We start from the raw sequence: 25,902 nt of genomic DNA on the forward strand, positions 1-25,902 counted from the left end.
TTTTTTCATAAAAACTAATTCTACACCGGTCGTAATATTTAATAGGTATAAAAAATGATTTTTTTTATTCCTAGTTTCATGGTAACCGGTATAAAAATATTTGTAATTTATTAACTTTTGTCATTATACATTTTTTACATCTATTTTTAATAAAAGCAGGTGTAATAAAGTTTTTTATATTTACAATAATGCTATTATATCATTTTTTATACCTGATAGATTTTAATAGGTATAAAATATTGGTATAAAAAATATATTTTGTACTAGTGTATGTTACAAATATTATATTTTTTATCTTTATCTTTTATCTTTAAGTTAGTTTGTTATTATTTATTATTTGTATTTTGGGTCTAGCCCATATTTATTTTATTATAAATAGAAAACCCCATGTGTGTTTAACAAAAGAGAGATTAATCCCATATAAAATTTTCACTATATTTAACATGGTATCAGAGCAAGTTTTTTGATCTCTTCCGGTGGTCTTTGATGTCTGCCGGCGGCCAGCCGTCATGGCCACTGGCAGCCCCTAAAAATTTCATAAGATTCATTTTCTCTTCTTCTTAAATCTCAGCACCCAGAATCAAAGAGACAAGTCTCCTGGGAACCACTGCCTCCTCTGAACCAGTCGCCGCCTTCTCACCGGCCACCGTCACAGTTTCGACCGGTGACCAGTGGATCTGGACCGTCTCTTCAAGCGCGACCTAACCTTGGCGGTCGCCGTCTTTGTCTCATTTGCATGGGCTGTCACGCGCCTCCACTCTCCGGAAGTAGATCTCGAACGCGTGTTCATCATGCGCCGCCTTCTCGGCGTCGGTATCAAACCGCGCCGCTGACAGTCGTCTCACCGAACCTCCCTCTCTCTGTTCAGACCTTCCAGAGCAGCCATTGCTGCCATCGACGTCTGTCTTCTTCTCGCCGCATGCTTCCACATCTTCGGACCTCCTTCTTCTTTCTGCGTTTTTTTGTGCTTCGTCTCTGTTGTAGAGGATTTCGCCTCTGTATTGCTGTTCTTGCCTTGTTCTTCCTTTCTTATTGTATCTGCCGCACAGATTTGCTGCGTTTATTGCCTCCTTCTCCGCTGCTCTCCTTCATCCACTTCTGAAGTTGAAGTGTTTATTGCCTCCTTCTCCGCTGCTCTCCTTCATCCACTTCTGAAGTTGAAGTGTTTATTGCCTCCTTCTCTGCTGCTCTCCTTCATCCACTTCTGAAGTTGAAGTGTTTATTGCCTCATTCTCCGCTGCTCTCCTTCATCCACTTTTGAAGTTGAAGTGTTTATTGCCTCCTTCTCCGTTGCTCTCCTTCATCCACTTTTGAAGTTGAAGTTTCACAAGCTGTTGTTTCTTCATTGACATGTGATAACACATCTCTGTTTGTCTCACACTCTTGAAGACAAATCATCTAGTTCAAAACCAAGTTCAATTATTTCAAGCTTGGTTCATACAATTTGTATGCTCCAACTTAAGGGGGAGTGTTAGAAATATTATATCTTTTATCTTTATCTTTTATCTTTCAGTTAGATTGTTATTATTTATTATTTGTATTTTGGGCCTAGTCCATATTTTTTCTATTATAAATAGAAAACCCTATGTGTGTTTAACAAAAGGGAGATTAATCCCATATAAAATTTTCATTATATTTAACAGTATATTTATTCATTTATAACATAAACCCTTCACTCCACTCACACACTATCGCACCCACTGTACTGTTCTTTTAATTTTCTTTCTTCTCTTCACAAGATAAGCAAACTCATATATATAATACACAAGCCACTGAACCTTACTCCATTTACTATCTTTCCTACACTATCTAACCCAAAACCCTCACCCTTTACGTAACCTTCTTTTCTCTACCAACTCATCTTCCACCATTTTCCTCTCAATCACAGGCTAGACGACAACTCTCTTTTCCCTTCTCCAGTAACGTGAAACCATGCACAAAACCTTATTCCATCTAAACATAAATCTGAAACCTGTGTGAATTTAACTATAAACTCGTAACACAGGTGCATATTCTTTTCCCTGGACAAGACCTTCCCCATAAACTACCTCTTACTGAAAACAAGGGTTTCGTTTAACACCCTGAGAACTTGTTTACAGACCCACCTATGACTTATTCCCCATACGAGATTTTACCCCATAGTCTCACGCATTTTCTCCCACGCTAAGATATCAAAATTAGAACCACCTCCTTACCTAAACTTTTACGCCATCCTAACCGTTGGCTCTAAACCAGAGAACCCTTCCTCTAAAACAGACACCACACCTGCTAGTTAGCTTCTCAGTTTATTCTTATTTTACTTAGTTTTCTTTTTAAGCTCGCAGATATTCCAACCCTAGTGTATATGAACAGACCCACCTTCCATAAAACATTGTAACATGCACGGTCCATCCCACGAAACCATTATGAACATGCAGATGTGTAACCCTGATATCATATATATCAATTCTTTATACACAACAATAATTCTAGGTTACTCCCCTTACCTGGTATTTTCAGAGAAGTTCTAGAGTTCCTTGAGTCCTCGACCACCCTGAAAGATTTTTCCTCGCCCACGACAACCTCAAGTCTCCCCCAGAGCTTCACGTTCCCTCTTCTCCTATCCTCGCTAAATAACGCGCTGCAGCTGAAGCACCCTCTTATTCCGCTTCTCCTTCTCTCTTTTTTTTTTTAACAACTATTTGATAGGGTTTTTCCTTCCCACTCTACTGCCTCCCTTTCCCAGGTTCTAACTCACTATATAATACCCATAAATCACTAACACTAACCTCTACAACAATGACCCGCGGCTCCCTCTTCATTATTCAAGATTTTCACCCTTTAAAACTCCATCTAAAGTTTCCTTTTCTAGTCTATACCGTTTCCTAATATAACTTATTCATTCATGCCTCCAATATCTTGGACTAAAAGAAAAAGGAACACACTCCGCTTGCAGCCACGAAAGGATTAAAACCTACAACTCCTCTTCCTGGTCCCTGCAAAACGAAAGGAGAAAGAAGGAAAGAGATCCCCCACGTGAAGCCATGCAGGGAAACCTTTTCAAAACCAAGTCCTATTCTCTCTCATCTAATTGAAATATAAAGCAAATAAAAACAATGCTATCTGGTAGCTCACGTCACGTCCCCCACTCTACTCGTTCCGAGCCCCACGGTCCAAGGGTTTCTTATCCTTTTCAATCAACCACCAACACCACTAGGCTAAGGCCATTTAATTGATAGCATAATACTGTTGTAAAACCTGTATTGCAAAAGATCTTTCTTCCGTAGTTTGTGCGTGCTGAAGAATCGGATGATGCAGTTTTTGTAGAGTGATTTTGACCACGTGCTCTGTAACCTTCCTAGGTATTGAGCTTCCACGTCTTCCGCAAGCTACGGGCTGCCAACGTTTATTTTGCAACGTTTTAATTAATTAAAATATTATTTTTCTAAAAGATATTTTGGATTTTTGGATAATGGGCTTGATCCATGAACTCTATAAATAGGGAGCTCCTCCTCCATTCCAATACACACAAAATTTCATTCTTTCTTATTCTTCTCTTTTCTGAGTTTCATTCTTTAGCTCTTTGGGTGTTGCTCCCTCCACCACCACCCCTTGCTTCCTCCACCACCCCATTCTTGTTTTACCCCTCTCTTTATTTTTTCATTCCTATTTTATCCTTAGTAAAATTTTAGGGTTAATATTTTTTAACTGTTATCCACTCTAATCATCTACATGTATGAACCAATAATTTTTCTTTCTCTTTATCGTTCGTCCCCTCATTGTTTCATTGTGCTTTTCTTCCTCTCTTTCACGTTTCACTTCTTCCTCTTATTTTTTAATTGTGATAGAATTATAGTTTGAGAGTGTGGTAGACTTTCATTAGTTGGTGTGCTTAGTAAGAAATTGCAAGTGGTAGTGGAAGTAATTGATCAGTGTGTAAAAAAGTAAACGATATAATCTTTAAACGACGGATGTCAACATCCGGTTAAGAAAAAACGGATGTCGATATCCGTTTTGTCTTAAACGGATGTTGACATCCGTTAAAAACTACATGTTTATTTTCTGGAAAAGTTGTACCTGTGACAAGTAGTATCAGTCTTTCAGAGTTGGTTCACTTGGCTTCCAACTGCAGTGCAGAGATTTCAAAATATATCTGCCACATATTAATCATTCAATTTTATCATTGAATATATAAAGGTCTTACAGCCCCAAACATTAATAAATTTTTCGAAGGGGTACCCTACCCCCTTTCATATATACTATTATTTAAACATATATGTTGATTTTCCCAATGCATGTTGTTCTTCATTTACGTTCACCGCATAAACTTCCACAAGCACACACTATACCATGTCAGAAACAATACTGTATATTATATAAGGGCTTAAGAAAGAAGAGGCGAAGCTTAATAATTGAAAGCGAAATCGCTTTGTGAGATGACAAGAACGGGCATGGTGGAGTTTGGCGTGGAAATATGAAAAGAGAGAGAGTTGGGAAGTGGATCTGAGTGAAAAGTAAAAATGGATAGAAAGATAAGGTTTAAATTTAAAATAAATAAATAGAAATAAAAATAAAAAAAAGGTTATTTTTGTAATTAATTTTTTTTTTGTAGAAGGTTGGGGAGGTGGAGGAAGAAGTGGTGGTGGTGGAGGGAGCAACACCCTAGCTCTTTTTCTCTTCTAAAATTATTCTGGGTTATTCTTATTGACGTTCTACAGCAAAACATGTATTCTTAGTTATTTTAGATTCTACACATATATCACATTTACTACTCTGTTTATCATGCATATTAATTAATCCTAGTTGTTTTAATTTCATAACATAGGAAGAATTTAGATGTCCTAATCTAGCATGCCATATATCATATGAGTCAATAATATAAGCAGAAGAAGATGATTCATTAATATTTTCAGAAATGTTAAGTACAAAGAGACCCTGATCACAATAAATACAACATCAATATATAAACTCTCTCATAAGAAATTTCGAGAAATTAAATAAAATTAAAATTAAATAATTTCTTAATCACTTCCAACATACTTTCTTCATTCAACAACACACCAAAATCAATTATGTAATACTATAAAATATAATAATAATTTAAAAAGGTATTTTCATTTCACACGGATCTTACATGTGAAATGAGCAAGTTGGGAGAAGTGCTGAGTTTTGGTCCTGGTAATCGTTTACAGTGACATGGTAAACGATTATGCGAGTGAATTCTGTGTTTTGTACAGAAAGTTGCACTGCAGGAGCTAAATGTGGTGTCCTAGGTGACCATTGACATACTTTTTTACTTTCTCACATAAGTCCTGTGGTTTTGACTCTAATTAATTGTAAATATGAACATTAAACACTTGGTTATATAACTTGGTCTATTCATTTAAGTATTTGTGATAAGTCAACAACTGTAACTATTTGGCATAAATTCATTTATTTTATTTTGTTTTGCACTTCCTCATGGACGAAACAAATAATGTATGCGAACAATTGAATCTCAAACATTTCATTAACTTCAACATAAATCAGCATAAGATCACATTAATAACAATTAACATAGTCAACGTACACAATATAATGCAGTCTAGGTTTTTAATATTACAGTTATCCCTGAAATAGTTATAGTGGTCATAAAATAATATTATAGTTATCCATAAATAACTAATGCTTGTTTGGTTCTTTGGATGTTGATGGTTGGTCAGATGGAGGGACGAATTTGCGGAGGATGTCATCCACATTCTTATTGTTTTCTGCCCACATAGGTAGTCGAATGACAGGTTCCAGGGTGTCCTTCACCAGCTCAATTATTGGAGGACAAATATCAGCTGGAAAAACCTTCACTACGTTGCGATGCACGATATTTAGGTAGTAGTTTTTCCGAAATGCAATGAAGGATTGCACCTAAATAAACAAACAAAATTAATATAAACAACACCATCAAAGGTAAATAAAACTAAATTGTAATTTAAGTAGTGAATGGATGGGTTACAAGATTGAGTAACATAACGGAACCAACTCCGATATTGTCTCCAAATTAAGGATCTTGAAGAACTTTCTTGTGCAAGGAAGCCTTCATTGTTGCTGTTGGGTCCTGCTCAAATTTAATTATTAAATAGTTTATACGAAGAACTACTTTTGTAGTTTAAAAGAAATAATACCTTGATAGTCAACTACATATCTCCCAAACCATTTGGCTTGCACTCTTTCAATATGCAAGCAACAAATGGAAGGACCTGTGCTGATTTTGCCTCATCAAGAGAATTGATGTTCTCGAATTTTTCATCTTTTACGAGAACTTCAATGAAGAAAATCATATGAACAGAGAATACATTTCGTTGATGTCAAGATGTTGATTGAAATGAACAGGAGTAAAAATATACTGTGGTGTTCAATAAACATTTGTGCCCATTTCCAAGCATTCGAGTTGAAATCTCGTTCATATGTTTCCTGAGCAACATCACGAGCAAATTCTTGAGTGGACTTTGGTTGTTCTGTTTTTGTCCTATTGAGGAAAGCCACTTGAACATTACCTGTTGGACCAGGTATAAGCGATGCCGAAGCATCGCATTTTTTCAAGAATGATTCAAGGACGTCATCATCATAAACAAGGTCTTCCCATGCATCCATGATTATCCTGAAATTATCTGTAACAATTTCAATACCACGCTAAGGACACAAGAAGAACGGGAAGATTAAATTACCACATATAAACTAAAATAATTGTAAAGGACTTACATATATAGTCAACAACTTCGTTGCATAAGAATGGGTTTGTCCCACCTATTTAAAGACCTCTGGACCAACTTATTATATTTTAATTTTAATGTGAAGTTATAAAATATAATTTTAATACTTTTCCTCTTTCATACATCAAATAATTATCAAACCTCGGTTGATTAACATCCCTGAAACTTTTTGGCAAATCTTATGAAAGAAAAAATCTCTTAACTTGTTGGAATAAACTTGCATTAAATGTGGGGAAATAAAAAGTGAATTGCATTAAATGTGGGTTATGAGAGAGAAACACTTTTTTGTCAGCAAATTGAATGCATGCTTCGTAAACCAAACCAAATGAATGCATTGTGTGAGAACGTAGACTCTTTTCTAAGCAAGTAAAACCTACTCAAGAAACTGGATAGTACTTCATTTATCTCCGTTAAACTTGTACTTTGTCTCTTCTACCATTCGTGTTCATTAAAGACACAGTGAACTGTCATCTTCTGGAGTTTGGTGAGGACGACATTAGCTTCATTTAAGGGGAACTTAATGTTTTAGAGGAGGTTGGGTAGGACCACTTCACCTTCATTAAAGGGCACAATGAATCCTGGTGTGTAGGTATGAATGTATTTCTTCCTTTTTTTAATTTCATGAGGCATTAAATTCCTTCCATTGCTCAATGTTATGAATGTTTTTTATTTCGTTTATTTTATTTATTTATTAGTCATACCCATTGACGTTTGAAGTTTTAAATGCCCAAAAAATAATTTCACTATGATCATAGCCATTTTGTAATGAATTATTATGTGATGGTTAATCTTTCTGAATAGTGAATTCTGTTATTTGTAATACATCATTGATCCCAAATGTTTTTTTTCACTACTATCAGGCATTCTAAACGTGGTTGTGATGTCTAACAACACAAGTACTATGCTTGAAGTGCCTCAGTTTAATGGCAATATTGATATCCGTAATGACAGCTTATTTGACTTGGAACCAAGGTTGCATATGTGTTTTCAGACAATGGAAGAAGCAAGACAATTTTACACAAACTACGCCATTGCATGTGGCTTTGCTGTGCGGACAAGAACTTCTAAAAAAGATAAAACAATGTGTACTGCTTGAGATTAGTTTGCTCAAGGGAAGGGAAATATGTGTCTTCCATCAAACCCGAGGTAAAAACACTTCCTAGTAAAACTAAGCAATGTCCAGCTGGGATAACCATTGCAAGGAAGGACGATAAATGGTTTATAAGGACCGTTGTTCTAGATCACAACCATGATCTTTGCACGAATAACTCAAAGCTAATTGGTGGCAATAGAAAATTAAGCATGCAAGCTAAACACACCTTGGAGATCAACGATAATGCAAGAGTTCGGAATAATAAGAGTTTCCTTAGCATCGTCACCAATGCAGGTGGATTTGAAAACATGGAGTTCATCGAGAAAGATACGAGAAACTACATTGGCCAACACATAAGATCTTTATGTAAGGATGGTGATGGTCAGACCCTCCTACGAAACTTTTCTTCAATGAAAGATTTAAATAACGAGTTCTTCTATGACATTGCATTGGACGAAGGGAATAGAATTTGTAGTGTGTTTTGGGCTGATGCAATAAGTCGAGCCGCATGTGAAGAATTTGGTGATGTGGTGTCCTTCGACACCACGAACTTAACAAATAAGTATGACATGCCATTTGCGCCTTTTGTTGGAGTTAACCATCATGGACACTCCATTTTACTTGGTTGTGGATTGCTCTCTTCGGAAGACACTGCCTTATTTGTATGGTTGTTCCAATGTGGGCTTAGATGCATGCGTAATAAGGCCCCTGATGGGATTATAACTGACCAACGTAGGGTATTGGCCAATGCCATTGAAGAAGTGTTTCCAAATACAAGGCACATGTGGTGTTTATGGCATATCATGAAGAAGTTGCCAGAAAAATTTCAAGCTTATAAAAATTATGTGGCTATCAAAAGCAAACTAAACACGCTTATTTATGAATGTGGTTGTCCAACAAAATTTGAAAATGGTTGGGAAGAACTACTGACCAAACATGGATTGGAGGAGAATGAATGGCTATGTAATTTGTATGAAGAGAGACATAAATGGGTTCCTTGTTACTTGAGGAATCATTTTTGGGCAGGCATGTCAACAACTCAAAGAAGTGAGGGAATGAATGCTTCTTTTGATGGATTTATCAATTCTAGTACCACACTTCAACAATTTGTGGTTCAATACGACAATGCACTAAGGGTGAAGCCCAAAAAGAAATACAAGTTGACTTCTCCTCCCTCAACACCACGGTTGCATGTGGCTTTCAGTCACTAATTGAGAGACAATTTCAAGTTGAGTACACACATGCAAAGTTTGAGGAGGTCCAAACAGAGTTTCAGTCAAGGATGAATTGTTTCATCAAAGACACCGTAAAGGACAACTTATTCAACACTTACACTATAAAAGATGAATGCATGTGGGAGGGTAATCGTTTACCAGATAAACTTTACAAAGTGCAATTTGATCCAGTCACAAACAATAGCACATGTTCTTGCCTATTATTTGAGTTTAGATGCATCATTTGTCGGCATTCCCTATTGGTATTCGGTCAGGAAGATGTTTACAATGCGCCCTCTACATACGTTCTACAGCGGTGGAGCAAAAATATACATAGAAGGCACACACTCATTAGAGCAGCGTATAGTAATTCCAGTCATGAACCGACGATGCAAAGATACCAAATTTTGTGCAAACGATTCTATGAAATTGTTGAGGTAGCTTGTGAGTCAGAACTTGCTTCTAAAGAATTGGGAAAAGAACTTGCTTTGCTTAGTAAAAAGTTTGGGTACAGTTCATCCATGACAAATAACATCATTAGTGATGGAGGTGAACTACGATATGATAATGCAATCAGCGGTACAATACCCAATACTGGAGTTTGAAGTGTTGATGTACTTCTTCACAATCCTTTAGCTGTTAAGCGAAAAGGACGACCACGCACAAACAAGTTGAAGTCAATCGTTGAGAAAAGAACCAAAAAACGGAATTCGGCTGATGAGTCAATATTTTCTCAATTTCACTTAGCTTATTGTACCGAATTTAATTAGGGAATTGTGCTTAAATGTCCAGTATTTTCCCATTTTTCCTAATTGTGCTTAATTTGATCGGAAATTCTTATTTTAACTAATTTGAATTATCTGAGCTAATTATTTGCATTATTAATTGCAGGGGAAAATTGTTGGATAATATTTGAGACATTTGGAAGAATATTCATCTGAACACTGTCCTATTTTACTTGGAAGAAGCTACGCTTTATTCAGATAAAGATGTGCTGATCCGTTTTGGAAGAAGGGCTTAATTTTTCTGTTGGGATGTTACGGTTTCATCAATTGAATAAGAAAGGCACCAACATCTCTACTCATTCAATTGCACACGGCTAGGACCCATTGGAAAATTCATTATTGGCAAATCATGAGAAGCATCTACGTTTCCACCACTTTCCAAGTAGTGTCCACGGTTTTCTCAAGAATTTTTGAAGACAATAACAATTCACGTAGGAAATCACCAAAGACTTGAAGTGAAATGATGGAGGGGACCACTTTGCAAAAGCTCACGGTTTTGGAAGATTGGCCCATGGACAATTGATTGTGGCAAGCAAAGCAACTCGGCCCATACCTTCTTCCATTCAGCAGCACGCGTCCACGAGAAATGAAGGGGGTGCACGAAGAAGCTTAGAGAGATTAGAAGGTGCATCCAGCAACACCACACAGAAGACAACACGCTGTCCAGCAATTGGATTGAGAGGCACTTTCGGTCCAGCACAGCAGCGTCCAGGAGCTTCCTCTCAGTCCAGTTTCCACGCCCACGGCCCATGAGGGGGTGACCTAACGGGGGACAGCCACCAGCTTTATGAGAGTTTTCCCTGGAGCATTTTTTTTTAGAGATGGTAGAGATGGAAGGTTACGGGTGAGGGCTGGGACATACCACTGGCCACACACTTTACATTCTCGGTTTTCTTTTGGTTTTGGCGGATGGTATTTTTGAACTTTTTCTTTTGGCTTTTGAACGCTGTTCTCAATGGGATGAATAGGGAGCTTACGTTTATTCCTTTTTGCTGATTTTTCATTGCCTTTTTCATTTTGGTTTTGTGCACTTTTAGACTCAAGCTTGGGTTAAGCTGCTTTCACGTTCCTTTATATATGCCATAAATTAGAATTTTGCTTTGCTTACGCTGTTACATTATTGTTCACTCTCGCTGCTTTGAATTTATTGAGCACGTTGCATTGTTTTTCTTTACTCCTGCACATAGGGGGGTTAGCTCCAAGGGTTTTATTTAGCTTTATTAGATTCAAGTAGCACGTGGAGGACAAGGAGCAGAGGAAGCATGGTGATTGAGGCCAGCAAAGAAACAGAGAGCACATAGCTCACGTGGGTCCAGTAGCAGGCAGCAGCGGTGATGGATTTTGGATAAAGGGGAAGCTTTTATTTTTGGCTTAGGGGAAGGAAGGAGGAGCTGATTTATTTTGGCTTGGAGAGTAACTCACGGCATTTCATTGGGCTTGTGCACGGCATGGGCATTAGATGGAGGTGCAGCGGGTTAAGGTGGCATGGTTTGCTACAAGATTTCTTTACTTTCTTTTCACTTTATTCACGCTAGAATATATTTTTTTTTTTTTACATGTGGAATACATTTAGTGTTAAATGCATCTAATGTTTTAAAGTTATTTTCACTTGTTCAACAATTGCAATTTAGTTTACTGATAACGCATTTTCTTGGTGTCATTTCCGTGATGAACTGCTTTTGTTGTGTAGCTTACTCGTTGCATTTAAATGGATTCAGGCACTTTTTGTATTTCGTTTTATTCCACGACGTTTTAAGTGTTTCAGTTTACTATTTTCATTGACTTTAATGTTGTCTATTCTGTTCAACTTCTTTTTCTTTCCTACATTTCAATTTCCACTTTTGGTTTAGAGACCGTTCGGTCACAATGTAGAACCGTTCGGTCATTAGTAGGACCGTTCGGTCTTCATGCGTTGTTTATTTAATTCAATGTTTTCAATTATGTTTGATTGTATTTAATTTCCAATTTTCAATTTAGTTTAATTGCATTCACAAAACACTTTCACCAAACCCCCCCCACTACGTGTTCGACCTGAGACTCAAATCACATTTGGTCCTTGAGAGACGACCTAGGAGTCACTGCCTAGTCTATACTGCATTCTTTTAGAAACAACTTTTGTGGGAGGTGCGACCCTCTCATCATCGGCTTCAGCCAAAAAGACTTCAACACCATCCGTACAAGAAGCTGTGTAATTAATTAAGTTGTTTATTAAATATATTACTTCAATTTGTTATAATATTTTCTAAATTTAATTCTGTTGATTCAGGAGAGAAGGATACCTGATGTTCTACAAAGTGATGAGGTTGTTCAATTTCAATCCCAATCTTACCAACTATGACAACAAACCGAAGTGGCTCGTTCTATATTTATGTCTTTGTTGTCAGCTGTACATAACAATTTCGATAACAACATTATTTGATATATATAACTTTCTTATTCTTCTTCTATGTATTTTATATCTATGTTAATTTTACATTATTATGTGAATGATGAGTAACTAATTACTTGAATTATATCATAAGCAATTGCATGATGCGCATTGTTAAAAACCCCTTTCATGTACTGTTACACTGGGTACTGTATGAAAGCAATGTTTGGGACAAAAAACCGATCTTGTAATTGTTACCAATGAGGAGCATTGGTATCTTGAAAGCTACTGTAAAGTTTTGATGATGATAAAAGCCGAAGAATTGAAGACTCTAAATGTATCTTTGTTAAACGCATTTTGTAGAAACAAATGTATAGGATAAAATGTAATGATGTAAAAACTCTTAGAAGTTTTCGTATGTAGTGAGTCATTGCACAAATAATCGATTATCAAGAGGAATAATCGATTATCACGAGCCAGTTTAGAAGAGAGTTGCTTGCGCAAATAATCGATTATTACACAGAATAATCGATTATCACTGTTTCATTTAATTCTGTCCAAGTCTCTGGAATAATCGATTATTGCTCAGGATAATCGATTATCACCATTTTGAAAACCCCATAACGGACGCAAATAATCGATTATCACTTATGATAATCGATTATCAGTGGCAGTTGGGAGATGTCTTTTCAGTTTTTGACGCTGCACGAAACTAGGCTTATAAATAGAGGTCTTCACAGCTCTTAAAAAGAACTTTTCAATTGAGAGTATTAGAGCTTTGTGCCTAAGGGAAGCTCTCTGTGAGTGAAAAGGATCTATGCCATTTTGAGAATACAGTTTGTCTGAGGAAGTTCTCAAAGTGATAGAGTGCTCTTGCCTGGTCTTGTGAATAGGAGAAGCTCGCGTTTTGTGTGTCAAAGGTCGGAGCGGTTCTCTTCAAGTTGGCTGAGCAGGTTCTTCCGTTCGTTTGTCGAAGGAAGGTGTTTTCTATTCTTTGCTTATTTTGATTATCTGATTGTAATCTGCAAACCATATTTTAGTGAAAAAAGGTTAATCACTATTCATAGTGATTAACGACTGGACGTTGAATCTTTTGATTCGAACCAGGATAAAAATCCATTGTGTCAACTTTTCAATTCCTTACACTCATTACTGTTTTATGCACATCAAGTGTTTGTTAAATTTTCTCTAAGAAAATTGATTTTCTAAAACGGACCATCATAACTTGATTTGTGACCGTAACACGCTTTTTGAGTATTTTATTCCGCTGCACGACTCTATAACGGTACCGATTGTTCCGACAGTAATCGATTACAAATAAGCTGTAATTGATTACAGGGTGATGGTCAGTCCATACAACTACCCACGACTGAACTTTTTTGGCCCATGTCCCCCACTTCAGTTTTCCTGTACTTAACTACCCACTGACCACGTTGTTCAAGTACCTTTCCAACATTATTTTCTCTCTCAAAACCCTAAGAATCTTGTAATGATTGATCGTGCAAGCAAGAAACAAAGGGCATCTTCTTCCCGTGGTGGACGTCGTCGTCGCCGCAGTCCAACACCATCCCCACCATCATCCCCAACAACTGCAAACAATGAACTCTTCTCGTTGGTTGAACAATATGAGAAATTTGCACTACATTTTTTCAATCGTGAAATATTGGAAAACAAATATCTCGAGGACGATTACTTTGAAGGAAGAAATTTTCTATTCTACGACATATTGGTCGAAGCTGGGCTGACGGAATTTGTGTCTTTAAGAAGACATTACTACCCAGAATTAGTAAGAGTCTTCTACAGCAACATGTCCATTTCGGATATCGGGGTTATTCGAAGCGAAATAAAAGGGGTCAAAATCAGAGTTAGCCCTAATCTTTTTCATGAACTCACAACCCTCTCAACTAATGGTGTTCATTATGAAGGAGGTCTTGTCGATGAGTGGAAAGAGCAATATGATTCTGTAAGTGCAAGGCAAGTCATCTGTAGAGATGATGCTGACATACAAAGCAAAATATTGGCCGACCAAATGAAGGTTCAACCAAGGATACTTCATTACGTTCTTACTCGAGTATTAATTCCTCGTGCAACCAATATTGGTCAGGCATCCGAAGAGGATATTGTGCTGCTATAGGCCCTTTTCAATTCCATACACATTAACTCGGGACATCTTATCGGATATAGGATGAAAAGGGCATTAAAGGACAACACCAAGTTGCCATATCCTCATTTGATAACCATCTTCATCCAACACTTTGAAGTCCCTACTGAGACTAATCCTATTACAGAAATTAAGTTCAAGCAAAAAATGGGATATGAAGTTGTAGCCTCATTTGGTTATGTGCAAAATGATGACGGAGTATGGGTTCCCAAAGACAACGCCCCCCCCCCCCCCAATGAACAACATCAATGCAGACAAGACGAGGATAATGAACAAGTCAGTTCTTCTACAACACTAAATGATGTCATAAACCGCATCGAACAACTGCAGACCTTCGTTGGTACAAGATTTGATGCCTTGGAAACGCGATTTGGAAAAATGGACATGGTCATGGGGACAAGATTTGACGGGCTGCAATCGCGAGTTGGGAACACTGAGGAACAACTGCAGCACATGCAAAGCGGCTTTGATAGCAAACCTCATAGTTAGAATTGCTTGTTTAGTGTTTATTTCATTCATTACAAACAACCATGGATTACTGTGTTACTACTTCCTTATTTTAATGTTTATCATAACAAAGTGCTTTACAGAGATTTAAAGTTTTCATCATGAATGTTTACTTTAAGCTTTTGCTAATTATTTATCATAAATACTTAAAACAATATACCAAGTTAGATAACCAAGACTGTAATGGTCATGTTAACAATAAAATATAGTGAAAAGCACCAGACTTATGTGAGAAAGTAACACATTTTGTCAATGGTCACCCAGGTTAACAAAGCTTGCTTCTGTAGTGCAACTTTCTGTATAAAACGCAGAATTCACTCACGTAATCGTTTACCAAGTAACTGTAAATGATTACCACAATATTTTTTTACGGACCAAAACTCAGCACTTCCCCCAACTTGCTCATCTCACAAACTAAGATCCCTTCCACCATCTTAGGGTCACCAAACATCACTTCCCACCCTCTACTCACACCATAGTCAACTCAAGAGCACTAGACTTATGTTACAAAGTAAAACATTTTGTCAGTGGTCACCCAGGTCACCACAACTGCGTCCTGTAGTGCAACTTTCTGTACAAAACGAAGAATTCATTTGCGTAATCGTTTACCAGGCCATTTTAAACGATTACCACAATGTTTTTTCAGGACCAGAACTCAGCATTTCCCCCAACTTGCTCATCTCACAAACTAAGATCCCTTCCACCATCTTGGGGTCACCAAACATCACTCTCACCCTCTACTCACACTTAAACAGTATGATCAACTCAAGAGCATTGAACTTATGTTACAAAGTAACACATTTTTTTATTGGTCACCTAGGTCATCACAGTTGGCTCTTGCAATGCAACTTTCTGTACACAACGTAGAATTCACTCGTGTAATCGTTTACCAGACTAATGTAAACGATTACCAGAGTGTTTTTTCAAGACCAGATCTCAACACTTCCCCCAACTTGCACATCTCAAAAACTAAGATACTTGCCACCATCTTGGGGTCACCAAACATTACTTCCACCCTCTACTCACACTTAAACAGCAGAATCTAGTCAAGAGCATTAGACTTATGTGAGAAAGTACCACATTTTGTCAGTGGTCACCCAGGACAGCACAGCTAGCTCCTGTAGTGCAACTTTCAGTACAAAACACAGGATTCACTCACGTAATCTTTTACTAGGCCCCTGTAAACGATTACCACAGTGTTTTTTCCAGGACCAGATCTCAGCACTTCCCCCCAACTTGCACATCTTACAAACTAAGATACTTGCCACAATCCTTGGGTCACTAAACATCACTTCCCACACTCTACTCACACATAAACAACATGATTAACTCAAGAGCATTGGACTTATGTTACAAAGTAACACATTTTGTCAGTGGTCACCCAGGTCACCGCAACTGGCTCCTGTAGTTCAACTTTTTATACAAAACGAAGAATTCACTCGCGTAATCGTTTACTAGCCTGATGTAAACGATTACCGTAGTGTTTTTTCAGCACCAGATCTCAGCACTTCCCTCAACCTACACATCTCACAAACTAAGATACTTGCCACCATCTTGGGGTCACCAAACATAATTTCCCACCCTCTACTCACACTTAAACAGCAGAATCAAGTCAAGAGCACTTGACTTATGTTAGAAAGTAACACATTTTTTCAATGGTCACCCAGGACACCACAACTGGCTCCTGCCGTGCAACTTTTTGTACAAAACATAGAATTCACTCGCGTAATCGATTACCAGGCCCCTGTAAACGATTACCACAGTGTTTTTTCAGGACCAGATCTCAACACTTCCCCCAACTTGTTCATCTCAATAACTAAGATCCCTTTCACCATCTTGGGGTCATCAAACATCATTTCCCACCCATTACTCACACTTAAATAGTATGATCAACTCAAAAGCACTTGACTTATGTTACAAAGTAACACATTTTGTCAGTGGTCACCTAGGTCACCACAGTTGGCTCCTACAGTGCAACTTTCTATACAAAAAACAAAATTCACTCGCATAATCGTTTTCCAGCCCACTGTAAATGATTACCACAGTGTTTTTTCAGAACTATATCTCAGCACTTCCCCCAACCTGCTCATCTCACAAACTAAGATACCTTCCACTATCTTGGGGTCACCAAAGATCACTTCCCACCATCTACTCACACTTAAACAGCAGAATCAAGTCTAGAGCACTAGACTTATGTGAAAAAGTAACACACTTTGTTAGTGGGTACCCAGGTCACAACTGTTGGCTCCTACAGTGCAACTTTTTGTGCAAAACGCATAATTCACTCGCGTAATCGTTTAGCAGGCCACTGTAAACAATTATCATAGTGTTTTTTCAGGACCAGATCTCAGCACGTCCCCCAACTTGCACATCTCACAAAGCAAGATACCTTCGACCATCTTGGGGTCACCAAACATCACTTCCCACCCTCTACTCACACTTAAACAGCAGAATCAAGTCAAGAGCACTAGAGTTATGTGAGAAAGTAACATATTTTGTCAGTGGTCACCTAGGTCACCACAATTGGCTCCTATAGTGCAACTTTTTGTACAAAACACAGAATTCACTTGCGTAATCGTTTACCAGGCCCTGTAAACGATTACCACAATGTTTTTTCTAGACCAGAACTCAACACTTCCCCCAACTTGCTCATCTCACAAACTAGGATCCCTTCCACCATCTTGGGGTCACCAAACATCACTTTCCACCTCTACTCACACTTAAATAGCATGATCAACTCAAGAGCACTGGACTTATGTTACAAAGTAACACATTTTGTCAATGGTCACCCAGGTCACCATAGTTAGCTCCTGCAGTGCAACTTTCTGTACAAAATGCATAATTCACTCGCGTAATCGTGTACCAGGCCACTTTAAACGATTACCACAGTGTTTTTTCAGGACCAGATCTCGGCACTTCCCCCAACTTGTACATCTCATAAACTAAGATACTTGCCACCATCTTGGGGTCACCAAACATCACTTCCCACCTTCTACTCACACTTAAACAGCAGAATCAAGTGAAGAGCACTGGACTTATGTGAGAAAGTAACACATTTTGTCAATGGTCACCCAGGACACCACAGTTGGCTCTTGCAGTGCAACTTTCTGTACAAAACACAGAATTCACTCGCGTAATTGTTTACCAGGCCCATGTAAACGATTACCACAGTGTTTTTTGAAGCTCAACTGTCAGGAACTTCGGCTAAGTTCTACATCTCACAAACAAAGTTTCATTCATCCATCACAAACATCATTCCTACTCAATCAAATTGGCCAATTTATTGATTAGCATTCCAAACAAAACCTTATTTCACAATGACAACAATGAACGCAGTAACATTTCAATTCAAAATAACAATATGTAATGTAAGCAAATATGCATATTTTATATCATTCAATCAAATAGGTTACATTACACTCAATTGTTCATCTATGTACAATGTTGTTTGACTTTCTCTTAACATATGAATACAAATATGACTCATTTTTTATTCTAAGCACTATAGTTCCAGTGTATGGCGTTCTAAGTGCTCTGCCCTTGTAACGCCTTCGTGATCCAACCGTCACATATGTCTTCAAAGGAGGTTGATTTGTGTCAATGCCACTAGGGGAAACAAACCCACTATTCATGGATGGTTCTGTACGAGGCGCACTCTGTCCACCGTGATCTTTATTTCTTCTTCTAGCCTTCTCTTCAGCCAACTGTGCCTCCAAACCATCAACCCTCCTTTTAAGTTCTTCAATTAGAAATTCTCGATCGTCTAAGGCACGCATCAAACTTTCTCTTCGTTTTCTTTTTTGTATCTTTTTTGGTGTTGGTTTGTCATCCTTTTTTTTTGGTGTTGGTTGGTAATCCTTCTCATCCTTCTTATCATCAAACTTTCTCTTTGTTTTCTTTTTTGTATCTTTTTTGGTGTTGGTTTGTGATCCTTTTTTTTGTGTTGGTCAGTAATCCTTCTTATCCTTGCTTGAAGCACCAACATAAACATCATCATGAACCTGAAATTTAACCATATATATCATAGTATAAAAGTTTTGTCAATATATCATAACATCAAAAACTCAAACAACAAACCACGTACCACACCCGTCTCCATAACTCGTTTTACGAAGTTGTCTCCCATATTTCTATTCATCCAATGCAATATTCTTGGAAATTTTTCTATTGGACCTTCGGGAGGAATGAAATGCTCACAAAACCATACCTAAAAACATAGTTCATCTTAACATTTAGCAAAAAAACAATATGCAACCTACAACAAAAAAAAACATTTTAAATCAATAAATAATAATTACCTACAGCATGTAAACACAACCATCAACGTAAACGTTCCTTATACCTTTGCCTTTCTTCAAAGCTTCTGAAGTTTTGCACAAACTACGTAACAAAAAACGATAAACTAGACTACCTCAACAATAATTACCCAAACCACTTAAATTGTCAACAATTTTAAACATTATGGGAAACACTCTTCCGCTACGTTTTGGAAATAAGATCTCACATATCCCTACCAATATGTAAAGGCTACAAAAATGAGAACAAGGTATCATTTCTTGTGTTTTCTCATTAAAAGTTTGTATATCAAATTCAAATCTCGTGTTCCTTTACCTATGTATTTCACACATGTACTACTTCCCATTTCGTTCTTTAAGTTAATATTTTCACCATCTGAACTCAACCCCAATCCTAAACAAAAATCCTTTTCATAGATATTCACAACTTTATTTGTAATTAAAAAACCACTACTAGAATCCACCCATTTAACCAATAACTCACTCAATATATATTCCTACATACTTTAACATTAACACCCAAATCTAAAAACCACCCAAATGGAGTCTTCGCAATTAGTGACCACTGCTCGTCTGTCAAACGTTCGTTCAAAGTACATATATACTTTGTTGAAAAAGAGTGACGAACGGTCAACTGTATCAACCAAAACAGAATAAGCAAAACTCGAAAACCCAAAAACCATAACAACACAAACCCAAACCCACACCCACACCCAAAACCCAAACTGAAAACGCAACGAAGGAAATGGTAGGAGAAAGCATTTACCTTGCTCAACAGACCATGCTCATGAGACGTTGCCATTTTGCACAACAACCTCAACGAAGAAGACGACCTTCACGAAAATGGAGGGAGACAAAGAGAGAACCAAGAGTGACAACGACAAATGAAGAGAGACAACCACGAGAATAAGACAAAACGTTGATTCCGAATGAAGCAGGGTCAGGGGTATATTTGGAATCTCAACTTTAAGAAACCCTACTCAATTTCAACCACACTTTTAAAAAAAAATTAAATTCAAAATGGACCAATGGAATCGAGACACGTGGCATTGTCAAAATAGTGTTAAAAAATCATTGTTAAAATAGTGGAGTCCTTTATTGTAATGCTCCATTTTAGAGTGTCACGAATCATATTTAGAGTAAGATATTTTAAAATCCTTTTAATGCGGAAAATTGTGCCAATTAAAAATTTCGACATTTGAATCTTGCGGAATTTAAATAAAGTTCTAACTTCACCAAAAATATAATCCAATTACAAAATCCAAAAAATTAATCAAATAAACCAAGAAATAAAATTAATCCATTTATATTATTTTTTAAATTTTATAACTCAAAACTTCAAATAAACCCAAAGCTGCTCTCCACTTTCGCATCTTTATCAAGCATCCGAAGCATCTACTACATCCTCTGCTCTCGTATAATCAAGGGTCATACAATCATCGCAAAACACACGTTCAACCACAAGTATGAAATGAAATGAAAAAAAAAATATATAAGTGTAAACTAATCAATACAGAAATAAAGCCTAATTACTATAACTTCCTACAACTTAAATAGAACAATATGATACAATCTTAATGCAAAGTAATTATTTAAAATTATTTAAAATGTCAATAAAATATTTGTCAAACAATTAAGCAAGATTAAGGGTAGAATTAGAAAAAAGAGGAGTGTTGTAAGTTAGTAATTTTTTTATATTTAAAATGAAATGGCAGGAAGAATACATTATTTTTAACCTACATTTTTCTTATTAATCAAAGTTTGCTTAAAATTGCAAAATGAGATTTCACACAGTATTAGACAATACTGAAGGAATGAAAAACGCAGAGGTAAAGCGTCGATATGTCCGCGTGATTAAGGAGGCAGACTTGAAATCTGTTGGGTTTCGCCCGCGCAGGTTCGAATCCTGCTGTCAACGTTTTCATCTTCTGGTTTATATTTTTTCGCCATTGTTTATATCTTTGAATCTATAAGAAGTTAGGGTTTTAGGATTTCTAAATCTAGTGGTTTTGGTGCTGAATTAGTGTGGGGGGTTAGAATGGAAGAACAATTGGGGAACGGCATGGTGTTGAGGTCGAAAACGACGCAGGAGTTGGCGATGGAAGGGCAGAAGTACTTGGAAGAAACCATAGAGTTCGCTTTCCAGATCCTCTCTTCCATGAACGACGAGCTCTGCAACCCTGTTCTGTGGTCCACCTCTCCCTCCGCCACTTCTACCTCCCCCAATGCCCCCTCCGCCACCACTGACTCCGCTTCAGACAACTCAAATCTTCACTCTGACGGCGCCACAGCCTCTGCCGGCGCTGGAGGCGCCCTCGAAGAGGCTCGCTTGCGGTACAAGAACGCTGTCGCCACGCTTCGGACAATTCTCACTGCCATTCCTAACTCCCAGAAGGTACACGATTTCGCTCGTTGACTTTCTCTTGAATCTCCATACCGTGTTTGCTTTGTTGTGAAATGCATTTTAACAATCAATTCTGTTGATTCGTGGATCTTGTGAACTTTTTTGAGAGGTTATTATGTTCCGAAGGTAAATGCAATAAACTGTATTGAGCTGAGAGGGTGGGAGAGGTACTAGTCGATGCTGCCTTGTGGTTGTACGCATGAATGTGGTGTTAAATTGTTAATGTAAAAGGATAAGATGTTGGGTTGAATTGGATTGAATTGGATTAGACATAGCAGTAGTTCGACTCTCCCTGGATTGAGATCTGAAAAGATTTCAAAAATATAGTAAATGCTATTTGAATTTTTTTATACAGTTTAAATTTTCGATGATGGAGAGTTGTTAAATAATCGTTACTCATAATTGACAATAAAAAAATTTTAACCGTGTAAAAAAATTCAAATAATATTTTAAGATCGACTGCTATGCGATACTATATTTTTGAAATCTTTTCAGATCTCAATCCAGGGAGAGTTGAACTACTGCTATGTCTAAAACAAAACATACAAGTAAATATCAACAAAAGACATAGGTAACATGTCTAGCCAGAAAGAGGGAGTATGTCTCCTCATATCCAGAGACAGGGAGAATGTAGGTCTTCTCGCTAGAGAGGAGGGATGTAGATAAATGCAGGTCTCGCTCCTTTTTGTTGTGTTCCCCCAAAATCCTGAAATGCCCGCTTCCCATCCAAAAAAACAAGCCTAACAGCTAAGCAAGAAGGGGTTTTGACATCACAGCATTGCAGTGGTATCCTGCTGCAATCCTCAAGTGATCGTGACCAGTGTGCGGCCCCTGATTCCACTGTGTCACAACAGCATTATTATGTCACTGTCATGCACTATTGAAAGTCCTACTCTTGATATTTAGGATGTATTGTGGTTGTCAATTTTTAACGTGCATATTCATTTGATACATTATAGAAACTAAGATCTTTCAGCTTAAAGTTGGTGCCATGCCATCACTTTATTGTAATTCCAACATTCATGGGTGCCAAATTGTGATGGTCCCAGGGGTTTAAACTGAAATGTGATGTTTAGTTACAGAGTTCCGAAATCTGAAAGACCATAGTTTCACTAAACATGCAGTGTCCTTCAATGTTTAGTGGCTAAAATGTTAGGAACTCCTGTCAACTATAGGTCAGTTGCAGAAATGTCATTCAGTGTGTTTTGGGGCTATCACATGTTCCAATGTACAATCAACGTGAATGCATGCCTAACTGTGAATTCACGTTCAGTGTGCTTTGGAAGCAATGCAAGCAACCTATTGTTATTCTGAAGTCAGCAACTCAACTACTTGACTTACCAAATCACGTTTATTGGCTACATGGGGGGCATTTCTGCAGGATTCATGTCAATTTGTAAGTTTAGGGGATCAAGTTGCTGATTGTTGAATCATGCAAGTTTAACTCATGGTGGTCAGTGTTAAAAAAAGCAACCATGGAAAAAGGGGTGACAGATTTTATTTTTCTGCCCACCACTGCATGGTAGTGGCGAATTGGGTTTTCCATGATGGCTAGTGACAGCTATGGAAGTTGTAGAATGGCCTCATGGAACGACCATGGTTGGTGTTGCTAGGTTCAGGTGTACCCAATCCAAAATTAACAAACCTAAGATACCAGCCACAACCGAAAATACAGATCTGTTCTGTTTAAGCAACCGTAGATGTTGTGGTCAGCCTCAAGTGACACTGCTGCTGCCACTTCCTTTGGTTTATTCTGTTGCTGCCTGCAGTGTATTCCAGAGCTTTAGACGTATTCCGCTGCCAGTATTCCACTGCAGTGCTGTTGTTGTCCCAGTACAGTGTCGCCCTCCCCCCTTTTTCCTTTTCTTGATTTCCTCTTTGGTTCTATAGCACCGCTCTCTCCCCCTTCTTTTTCTTCTTTCTACTCAAGGCCTATGCCTTGTCGTTTCTGGTGTTTTGCATTGATTTTAATGTTATTCGAATTTCTAAACTTGTTATTATTATTACTATTATTCACTGTATTGTATCATTAACTGTATGACTGTCTTTCATTATTTTTACATTGCAATTATATTTCTGCATTTATCTATCTGGATATATTGTATGTTTTTTTGTCCACAATGCTTCTTCATACTTTTGTAAAGGATTTTGCGGGTTGTCAATACCGATAACATTGATTGTGCTTCAATAATATAATGAAAAGTATGAAACTGTGTACGCTCTTGTTAATGTTCCAGAGCTGACTCCAATTTTAAGTGGCTTATTGACTTTTGGCCATCTACTTCTCTACGTTTTATTGCCTAAACACCCCAGGAATGATAATTAATTAGTTATTACTTTGCTAAACCAGAGTTTTAGCTGATGGATTGTGAATTCAATCTTAATTTCATGGATATCTTTTAGAGAAGGTAAAATGATGATTCAAACTCTATTCTAAGGTTCAATTTGATGTCGTTTTAAAAACGGGGGTGAAAAAAAAAAACAGGGTTAAGCTTAATATGATTATAAAAAATTCAGTAACAACTCATCTTTAAAATATTAGTTTTAAAAGAATATTAAACCGACTGGTACAAATTACTTTGTATAAATTCATTATTTGCTAAACATAACTCTGCAATGTTGCGGTACCATCAACTGGAATTTGAAGATATTGATGGTTGGAGTTAAAGGATTACTCACAAACGATATTGGTAGACAAACTCTCCTTAATGTAGATATAGAAGACATAGTGTAAATTGACACAAGAGATATTGGTAGATACACTCGCATGTTATTTTTCATTCATACATGTCACTTATTTGCTTAAATATTTATGTATGTATTCTTTTTGTGAGCTTTACTACTAAATTTTGTCAAGTGAAGCTTTTGTTTTCTTGTTAAACTAACGTGGTTTGTATTGCAGTCAAAATCATTTGATACCGGTTCAGCTGCTAGCCCTGCAGATGAAGCTGAAATTGACAAGTTGGAGGAGCGAGCCTCATCTCTAAGAAGGGTAGGTTTGAACCAGGTTTTTAATAAATGTATTAATCTTTATCTCTATGCTTTGACGCTGTTCTTTACAACGGCTGAGCTTTGAAATTGTCGTTTTGTGAACAGATTTTAGTTTGTTGGAATTCAGAAGCATTTACTTTTCAGTCATATTATGTTAAGATTTAACTGAATCTAGTGTCTTCCTTATTATGTGTTTTGTAATTTTGGCCTATTTTTTAAGCAATTTATGACCCATTGGTATTAGCTTTGAAAAGATAATTATGATACAACACCACCATTTTGGAGATTATTTTTTTATATATATTGCTATTATTTTTAGCTTCTTAACACTAATATAGACTTTCTAGGTTTTCTTCGTTTTTAAATTACATTTTTTTATTAATCTTTTAAATTTATTTAATTAGCACAATACTTTTTCATTAGAGAAAAAAAAAGACACCAACGGATCTCTAATTTTGCAACCATATTTAGCATCTGAAGTGGTTGATAGATTGTCTTTTTTTCTTTTTTAATTGCTTCAGTGGTAAACATTGAACATCTTTTCATAAATGTAGGAGCTTGCCAACAAGAACTTGCTCTTGAAGACACTAATAGATCAACTGCGTGATCTTATCACTGATATATCAACATGGCAAAGTCCTTTATCAACCTAAAGTATGAGACGAATACTTAAATTTGTGGAGCGGTCACGAATATGGAAACCTGATTCTGAGTAAATGACAATAAGGCTTGAACTTTTCCATATGAAGGTGTATAAGTTGATCTCAATATGTTCTCATCCTATGGGTTTAGAAAATTCTTAATGATGATAGTTTGCATTTTGTAGATTTTTTCCTTATAAATTTTGTAAAAGAAATTGTACTTTCTTTTGAACCTTAGAGAAGGATTCCTGTATTTTGTCTGAGATGAAACTTTTGTTTCACCATTTTTTTCAATTTATAACTCGTAAATACACTGCATGTTTCAAATCTGTTTATTTGGTTGAGGAATACATATAAATGGAATGGGAAGGTGGTGGTGTTCTTGGCGCATGTTTGGTCTTACAAATTACATCTCCGGTTCACATGCAATTATAACGAACCAGCAACTAAATATTATGTGTGGTTATGCACAAGTATTGTATGCAAAAGGATAGGGTTGTTTATACGCGTTCAGCTTTTCAATCGTGCATCCAAACATATGGATGGGTCTACCACTTAATTTAGAAGTTAATGATTGAATGATAAGGAAATTAATCGGTATCTTAGTTGAAGATATTTTTAAAGTTTGCCTGACAATTCAAAGGAGAAATAGTATCAATTTAAAAATGAAAAAAGAGAGTCCAATTGTCCAGAACCGACGAATTGCAAAAGGTATATA

At 37.0% G+C, this 25,902-nt stretch overlaps 2 protein-coding genes across 2 annotated transcripts; both read left to right on the forward strand.

The window, feature by feature from the left end:
• The first annotated feature begins 8,027 nt into the window (after positions 1 to 8,027).
• Positions 8,028 to 9,029, forward strand: LOC124825353 (protein FAR-RED IMPAIRED RESPONSE 1-like). The gene has a single exon (XM_047297952.2). The coding sequence runs from the start codon at positions 8,028 to 8,030 to the stop codon at positions 9,027 to 9,029; it is 1,002 nt and encodes a 333-aa protein (XP_047153908.2).
• An 11,878-nt stretch (positions 9,030 to 20,907) lies between these two features.
• On the forward strand, positions 20,908 to 25,478 carry LOC124825351 (mediator of RNA polymerase II transcription subunit). The gene is made up of 4 exons (XM_047297951.2): positions 20,908 to 21,045; positions 21,173 to 21,543; positions 24,455 to 24,544; positions 25,098 to 25,478. The coding sequence occupies exons 2-4, from the start codon at positions 21,187 to 21,189 to the stop codon at positions 25,194 to 25,196; spliced, it is 546 nt and encodes a 181-aa protein (XP_047153907.1). The 5' UTR covers positions 20,908 to 21,045; positions 21,173 to 21,186; the 3' UTR covers positions 25,197 to 25,478.
• Positions 25,479 to 25,902: the final 424 nt, after the last annotated feature.

The sequence above is a fragment of the Vigna umbellata genome, chromosome 2, assembly GCF_029865625.1.
Source record: "Vigna umbellata cultivar VRB3 chromosome 2, Vumbellata_1.0, whole genome shotgun sequence".
In the NCBI taxonomy this organism is placed as follows: domain Eukaryota; kingdom Viridiplantae; phylum Streptophyta; class Magnoliopsida; order Fabales; family Fabaceae; genus Vigna; species Vigna umbellata.

Coding starts and splice junctions, on each gene's coding strand:
- LOC124825353 (XM_047297952.2), top strand. CDS start 8,028: ATGCAAGCTAAACACACCTTGGAGATCAACGATAATGCAAGAGTTCGG.
- LOC124825351 (XM_047297951.2), top strand. CDS start 21,187: ATGGAAGAACAATTGGGGAACGGCATGGTGTTGAGGTCGAAAACGACG. Junction 21,544..24,454: donor CCATTCCTAACTCCCAGAAG/GTACACGATTTC, acceptor TTTGTATTGCAG/TCAAAATCATTTGATACCGG. Junction 24,545..25,097: donor GAGCCTCATCTCTAAGAAGG/GTAGGTTTGAAC, acceptor TCATAAATGTAG/GAGCTTGCCAACAAGAACTT.